We start from the raw sequence: 8,392 nt of genomic DNA, 5'->3' as shown, positions 1-8,392 counted from the left end.
ATATTATACTTTCATAAGGCTTGATCCAAGAACATTGACATTAGTGAATCTTTCTATTGACTTGCAGGGGTTTGGATCAGGTGCATACAGTGCTTTTGTATGAAGTCAGCATTTCACCAAAAGAGATAAATGTAACAGCTTTTGTTTTTCTGAGCATACCCAGTCTTTAGTCTGCTCTGAAAAATATGAAGGTAAGAATTGTTCTCATGTACAGCATGAAAAATCTTCAGTATGCTTTTCTTTTCTCTGCCCTTTTATTCAACTACTCTTACCATTTTAAATGTTGTTGATTGAGAGATGGTTTTATCACTCTGATCACTCATTGGTTGTGATTTGTTTGCCATGGCATAACAGACTCTCTCTGAAAAATATTGCAGAGATGTGAGCAGGAGTAATCTTGCAAGGGGTTAATGCTGTAATCTTTTTCTAGCCTGTTTATAATCCCCACAGTAGTCCAGTAACAGAAAAGGGTGGATCTAAAAAAGTACCAGAGGGGATGTGTGTGTGTGTGTGGATGTGCGTGCATATGTATGAGCGTGTCTGTGCATGCATGCTTTGCTTTTCTGGACTGCCTTCTGTGCCCCTGGAATAGATCTTGTTCAGCCTGAACAGGACCTGTGTGCCAGGTGCTCCTGACAGAGTTAGAAGAGCTTCCTTGCACAACTGCCTGTCTTGTATTTCTTCTGGAGATTTCATTCAGAAATGTATTTGTTTACTGCAAGAATGGGCAGATAGTTACAAACCCACCCTCTTCTTCATCAAAGCTAACCTGTGGACACTGAAGAATGGAAATAGTTGATGCTAGCTTCCTCGGGAACAGTACCAATTTTACTGCTTTCCTGTGCGATATCATCTTGGAAAATGACACTTTTTTCTGTGTGGATGATCCACCTTATCCTTCTAAAGGTATGTATATTAAAACAGATTTTTCCAGGCAGTTTTAGTTCTAGCTGGAAATAGATACTATGGAAAGAAACAGACACGCAAAGCTTTTTCTGTGAGGGAATACAAAATCAACTGCTTGCTGATAAGTTAGGATGAGAAACAGGCAGGGAAGAATTACTATGTGCTGGTTTTCCAAGGTAAAATTCAAGTAGAACAAAATCTGGATATAATGGAGAACTAAAACAGTAGCACTATTGGGGACAAAAAGTGAACAGTTCTGCTAAGGATTTGGAGAAACATAATTTATACTCTTTCAGCAATTCAATAACAATGAAGTTATCTGATTTGATGCCATGTATCAAAGTGATTATATATGAAATTATAGCATCCTGAGGCTGAAAAAATATGCATGTACTAAAATATTTTTGATTGCTGTATCGTTTCTTCTGCATAAAGGAGAATCTCCTATGGTGAGTGAGTGGTGCACCCAAAATACTGTGGACAGAATGTCCTTTTAATAAGTTGAATTTGGCTCTCCAAATGTACACTTTATTGCTATTATCTTTTAATGATATGCAATTCAGGTAGATCAGAACAAGTTTAAAAATTGCAGCACTTCCACTGATTTTGCATTGGTATAAACACACAAACCTTAACAAAACTGAATACAGAAAGGCTTTTAAATTTTGATTAAAGAATGAAACATATGATACTAGTCTATGAGCTGTTTACTGCGTAACTGATTTTTCCTTGTGACAATTTTCAGATTTGCATCAGATAATTCGGATTCTGCTGTATTGTTTGATATTTCTACTCAGTGTTTTGGGGAACATCCTGGTAATCACAGTGCTGATAAGGAACAAGCGGATGAGAACAGTCACCAACACATTTCTGCTGTCACTAGCAGTCAGCGACCTGATGCTCTGCCTGTTCTGCATGCCATTCACCCTCATCCCCAACCTGCTGAAAGATTTTATTTTTGGAAGCACCGTTTGCAAAACTGCCACTTATTTCATGGGTAAGTCTTGGAAATTCATATTTATTTTGAAGACTGACTAATGAGATAGGTGAGAAGGTCATTAAAGACCAGTAAAATACTGATCGTTTCCATCTGCCATTCAACAGTTACCAAAACCACGAAGGAACAACTTCATAGTGTCATAATGGTTCTGGTTTCCTCAGTCTGATCCAACAAAAAGCAGACACCCACTTAATTTTAGCAACATGTAGAAGTGTTTTGCTGGATCAGTGAGAGGTTAAGTGAGAAGTATGCTGCATGATCAAGCTTTAATGAGGAACCCAGCACATGTGCTTGCTTACCTGTCACTGACAGATTTATTAGCAGTGGTCAGATCACCCACCAGGAATGACAGGGTTGCACGGACCTCACTAAGGGCAGATTTTGCCCACAGATTTCTGGTAGCAGTAATACATGAAAAAAGAAATAAACCCAGACCAAAGTAGGTGCCATTTGTGGAGCTGGAAGTTAGCACTTTCTCAGAAAGCAAGCACTTTCTGAGAACAGACCAGGTGTGATCAGAGCTCACCAGGATACCACAACATACAGATACAGGTTTCAGAAGCTGAGTTTAAGAAACCTCACTTTTGTATGCCTTGCCATACCCGGTTTACTTGTGGAGCCAGGAGTTTCAGAATGCCTGGGTTATGTATGTCTGTGTAAGTGATTTTGTGTCACTTCCAATACTTCCTGTGCATTTGCTTGTTTCTTAAAAAAGAAAAAAAATGGAGAACATTGTGTAAAGTTTTTGCTACCTTGGGGCACCCTCAGTTCATTAGAGAAACCTCAGGTTCCCTTTCAACCCGTGCCCTTGAGAACTTTGCTGTGATGTGAAAGTACACACCTAAAGTGTGCGAATGGGAAATCAACATCTTTTTGTAGATAAAACCAATAAAACTAAAGGCCATGTTTAAACAATTATAATGAATTGCTGCCATAAATACCACAAACCACTACTGAAGCGTTGTTGTCTTCCTCCTGTTTCACACTGTGTAAATTACTTAAAAAAAGAAAAAAAATCCAGTGAAATATTTTCAAACATGAAGTTTTTCATTATGAAGGTGCTTTATTTTAAAAGACAGAATGTAGATATTTCCCATTATCAGTTGAGGTTGACAGGGCCTTCAACTGACACTGACATGCATTGCATCACCTATGCTAAAATTTTCATTTTAAGATGTAGGAAGACTTGTATTAAATTACAGATAATTTGTGTAGAGCAAATTATAAAGGTATTGGCATTTTATATTTTGACCCACATTCACAAAGATTATTAAATGAAACTCATTTACTGAAAGAAAAAACTGTGACAAAGTTAGGAAGAAATATTTATAATCTTGCAGTGATAAACTGGGGCACCTTAGTGACAGAAACACAGACCACTGCACTATATTTTATAATATATGAACAGGAGAAGTTAAGGGCATTTGAAGGACAAAGATTCTGCTTCATGACTTCACTTCCACTTTGTAACTCCATTAGCATCTAATTTAAAAAGTGATAGCATATTTAATTCTCTTGAACAAGAAAATCAGATTGCCAGTCAAGCAGGATGCTTAAAAAATTCGGAGCAGTAGAAGGAGGACTGTGAACTTCTGTGTTAAAAGAGTAGTCAACAGCATAATCCCACTGATTTCGAATGCTTGTTTCAATTTCAGTCCAAAAAGTGAAGTGCATAAACCACAGTAGTAAAGAAAAGAATTAGGAGGAAAAGTGTCTTCTTTCCCTGTTATCAGAATTTCATGGTTTGACAGAGCGAATCTTTTCTCTTCTGGCATTAGAGAAGTGCAGAGCAGGAACATCAGTCTGCAGACCCAGACCCATTGCCCACATATTCTTCACTGACTATATCAGTATGATATTTATAAATATTTTAGATTATAAATAATCCTGTATTTCATCTTCCTTATGCATTCGGAAAGTTAGCTAGACTATTTGAAAATAAGATGAACATTTAAGGCAAGGGAATAACCTTTTTCTTTATTGTATATATATATAGGTGTCTCTGTAAGCGTGTCTACATTCAACCTGGTTGCCATATCTTTGGAGAGATATAGTGCCATTTGCAAACCTCTGCAGTCCAGGGTCTGGCAGACAAAATCTCATGCCTTGAAGGTGATTGCTGCTACCTGGTGTGTTTCCTTTACCATCATGGCACCATACCCAATTTACAGCAAGCTGGTACCTTTCACCAAGTATAACAACACCACAGCAAATATGTGTCGGCTCCTTTGGCCAAGTGATGTCATTCAGCAGTCTTGGTAAGACATAACTGACTGTTAGCAAATGCGTAATTATCTGGCAGAAAACAGGATTTCATGGTAGCATTAAGCCTATTGAAAATCAAGTATTAACCTTCAGCATACATTAACACTTCTATCATGCTTATTTAAGAAGTAAAAAAAAAAAAAATTTAAGCTGCTTACATTTGACACTTGTATGACTTTTCCCTTGTCATAGGAATGATACCCAACATGGCAATGATTCTCACACTGTGGTCTGCTAAACCCCTACTGTTGCTGTAAAACAAGCATCTGTCACTCTTCAAGTAGGAGTACTGCTTTGACTCATTTATACACAAACTTAAATATTTTCAGAGAAATCCTTGATTAATCTTTGAGAAAAGCAGACACATACAAGAGCCCTTCTGTGTGCTGCCTTGCCCATTAATTTGTTTGTCTGACGGTCCTCTGAAGCAGAGAAGCAGCAATATTACTTAGACATTGTGTCCTTGCACGATGACTGAACATTTTAACTGGCACTGAGAAGATGTAAGAGTTTTTTGGATACTGAAGGTCAGCTGGAACTGGGAACAAGATTAAAGTATGCACCACTTCAGTATGGTGTATCCACAAACATAGTAAATTTGTATTAATGCTTTTGTAGTCTCACGTATTCAGCAATGTGAGTACAGATGAGGAGGGAGGTGCAGGGGAAAATTCTCTCTCCCTGGTGCTGTGGATTCCCAGGTGCATTAGTAAGTTTGCGCCAAAGTCCCGGGGAGCAGAAAAGACGTAGGCTCATGAATGCAGTTAAACAGAATTATTTCCCAACTTGTAATCACATTACAGAAACTGCCTAGAAGATTAACAGAGGTGTAACCAAGTAAAAGCTGTGTCCTTTAGCTCAAGGGTGGCTGGCCCTGGGATGCCACCCTGGGAGCTCTGCATGGTTGCAGGGATGAAAGCCCAGGTCGTGGCCACCCTGTCCCTGCCCACATGTGCCATGGCCCTTGGCTCATGAAGAAGTGACTGCCAATACCAGGGGCTCCTTCGAGAATCAGCAGTAGCTCATTTGGCTTCTGCAAGGCAATTTTTACATCTTTCAAAGGTACAGGGCATCTGGTTACAGCAGGGAGCCCTGCTCACGGGCAGAGAAACCTTCTCCTCCCTCTAACCACTGTGCAAGTGCCCATTTCCTCAGGGCCTGCAGAGATTGGGTGATGGATGTTTTGCAGCCACAGTAGCCTTGTTCCTGCTGTAGTTTTCTGGGGGAAGAAGAGGAAGAGGTGGGAAGCTCCTGATTTCCAGAGCTGTCAAAACAATGCTTTGTATTAGCATGAAAAAATGTCAGAAAAATCTTGAAATGCTACACATACACATACACACCCCCCATTCTTGCCTGGAGCAAAAGGAGCTTTTCTGGTTTTGTGCTGTTCCCCGGTCTCAGTTTGTCTTTTGATTCTTTAGGTACACCTTCCTGCTGCTCATACTCTTTCTTATACCTGGGATTATAATGATGGTTGCATATGGCCTCATTTCTTTGGAACTCTACAGAGGAATAAAATTTGATGCCAGCCAGAGAAAACCTTCACGAGGTAACAATACATTTATACCCAGGTTTGGGGTTCTTTTAAGTTAGAGTTGAAGATCCAAGCAGTCATCTTGAGGCTACTGAAAGCAAAATTGTCTATTTGCAAAAATGATCATTATGGCCAGCTATGGTCGTGAACCTGCCAGATGCCTTTGTTGACTGCAGTTATTCTGTTATCCACTAGCAGATAATTCCTCACCTATGTCTTGTTTGCAAAGACTCTTGGCAGGATATATTAAATTTTAATTTGCTTATTATGGAAATACCAAGATTTATTTTTTTTCTGGCCATGGATGAGGACCATTTCTGTCAGTAAACACCACAAAACAAATTTGTCAAATTTAGATAGAATCATATAATTTTGAAAACTATCTTCTGTAAATACTAAGGCAAACAGTGTTCTTACATCCTTTGCATCAATTTTTATGGAGCTAGGACTTGAGAATATTGGGAGATAGTGGATACAGAGCAGTTGATACCCGACTGACTCAGAAGTAGGCCAGTGCCTTCTCTGCAGCAGTTGTTCAGCCATGAATCATGTTATTTATTTAGACTTACGCTCCATTCTTAATTTTTTATTTTGAATCACTGTTAAGAGATGTTTTGCCAACTATTTAAGCACTAACTTCTATGTACAGAAAGAAAAATAAGTAGCTGCAGTGCCAAATATGAGGACGGAGATGGATGCTACCTCAACAAAACCAAAAGAAAAAGGAAAATGCCATTGCAACAGCTCTCTGCTACCAGCCATAGCAAAATAGACAGGGTGAGAAGCAGCAGCTCTTCTGCCAACTTAATGGCCAAGAAACTCGTCATCCGCATGTTGATGGTGATAGTCATTTTGTTCTTCCTTTGCTGGACTCCCATCTTCAGTGTCAATGCCTGGCGCGCGTTTGACACCACTTCGGCAGACCAGCGTCTCTCAGGGGCTCCCATCTCCTTTATCCATCTGTTGTCCTACACCTCTGCCTGTGTGAACCCTATCATATACTGCTTTATGAACAAGCGCTTCCGCATGGGTTTTCTGGACACTTTCACCTGCTGTGCAAAGCAAAAGCCCCCTGCAATACGGGGAGAGGTTGGTGATGAAGAAGAGGGGAAGACAACAGGGGCTTCACTCTCCAAATGTTCTTACACGCACATGAATGCATCTGCACCCCCCTGAGCTATGGCAGAAGAGGCAACAAGTGGTCTACAGAAATTCAAGTGTCTATCATCTGGTCTTGGAAAGTGACTGTGGCATCAGCTGAATGTGATTTAGTTCTGAGGTAAAGAAACACTTCAGCTGACAGTAAACGCAGTGAGAATTTTATGGGAAATGGATGCTATCACTGTCTGAGCTTTTTATCGTTTTCCCTTCAAAAGTACAAAGGAGGAAGAGGGCTCTTTGAAGATAAGGGACTTTATAAGAAGCCTTAGAAGATGCTCTATTTGTCATAAATTCTCCTGTAAAAATTGGTGTCCTTTACATGAATGGTTTTGCTCAGTTTTCAGCTGCAGTTCTGAGTATCTCTTAAAATTTCCAAGACATTAATAGATTCTCCTCAAACATGAATACGTGTATTGTAGTCTTCACTTCAATATCTATGCCTCAAAATCAAAACCTTTCCATTACATTTGTAGTATTTTTTTCATGTAATTTTAGCTGAGCTAATCCATGTTGAGATCATTTTGGTGTCATGGTCAATTAAAAGAATAATTCTGGGGTGGGGAGAATGGGCTTGTCCGTGTGCAAATAATAATGCTTTTAAGTAAAATATTCTCATCTTTTTTTTTAATAAAAATAAATATTGGTGACTTTGTGGATGGAACGCATTCTTCACTTTGGCAATAACCTGAATTAACATAATTTAATGTATTTTTGGTTTAAATAAACCCCATCGAATAAGCACAAAGAAGTGGTTTTCTTCTGTGCAGCTGCAAGCACCCACACGTAAATGTGGCAGGGTCTTAGATAAGCCCCAAAGGCTTGTGTGGAATTTGTGACACTGGGAAGCCCAGGGATAAATGCTTGGCATAAAGGCAAGGAGGTGATTTTACAAAAGACATAGGACTGAAGACGTAGGATGATGCCTAGGGTAGTCATGCTTCACAGATATATATTTACAGTCACCCCTGGCATGGTACTGCCCATGTGGAAATAGAAGCCATTGGATGTAAAAAGGCAGAAAGAACACGCACAATGAGCAAAGGTGGAAAAACTTCATCAGAAAACAGTTTTTCTAAGCTTTTTCTCCAAGTACACGATTTTCTCCATGCACACGTATTTGTAAACATGACTCAACACTTGGAATGATGTAATTGTTGGCGTTTTGTTGAGCGAGGATCGCAGTCTCTTTCCTGCGCAGCGCACAGGTGAGTGTGGGTGTTCAGGTCATTTATTTTGTTTTGTGAAAATATCCTGTTGGAAACGCTTCTATCTTCCACCTGAATCAATATTATTTAAAAAACTTGTTATTAAGCAGAGATTAAATTTGAGCACAGCATGGAATGTAGATGTGGATACCAAATATAATCTCTCTCTAGGTTTTTAATCAGGAAAATCTGATGTCTTTACAGAATGGTTTTAAATTGGAAATACGGTTTGAGTCCCACGCACCCAGATCCATGTTCTGCACTCAGATAATGCCTGACATGGTTTACCCATACAACTTAGCACACCACTTCGGCCATTAT

The 8,392-nt window shown here is 39.4% G+C and overlaps 1 protein-coding gene across 1 annotated transcript; it reads left to right on the top strand.

Annotated features, from left to right (window-relative positions):
- Window positions 1-390: 390 nt before the first annotated feature.
- On the top strand, window positions 391-7,609 carry CCKAR (cholecystokinin A receptor). Its single transcript, XM_030491940.1, has 5 exons — window positions 391-906; window positions 1,652-1,903; window positions 3,903-4,164; window positions 5,593-5,720; window positions 6,355-7,609. Exons 1-5 carry the CDS (start codon window positions 786-788, stop codon window positions 6,879-6,881), a joined length of 1,290 nt encoding a protein of 429 aa, XP_030347800.1. The 5' UTR covers window positions 391-785; the 3' UTR covers window positions 6,882-7,609.
- The last annotated feature ends 783 nt before the right edge of the window (window positions 7,610-8,392 follow it).

This window comes from Strigops habroptila, chromosome 7 (assembly GCF_004027225.2).
Source record: "Strigops habroptila isolate Jane chromosome 7, bStrHab1.2.pri, whole genome shotgun sequence".
NCBI lineage: Eukaryota > Metazoa > Chordata > Aves > Psittaciformes > Psittacidae > Strigops > Strigops habroptila.
Note: the sequence above shows the minus strand (reverse complement) of the source record. Positions and strands in the feature narration are given on the sequence as shown.

Coding starts and splice junctions, on each gene's coding strand:
- CCKAR (XM_030491940.1), top strand. CDS start 786: ATGGAAATAGTTGATGCTAGCTTCCTCGGGAACAGTACCAATTTTACT. Junction 907..1,651: donor TCCACCTTATCCTTCTAAAG/GTATGTATATTA, acceptor GACAATTTTCAG/ATTTGCATCAGATAATTCGG. Junction 4,165..5,592: donor GATGTCATTCAGCAGTCTTG/GTAAGACATAAC, acceptor TTGATTCTTTAG/GTACACCTTCCTGCTGCTCA.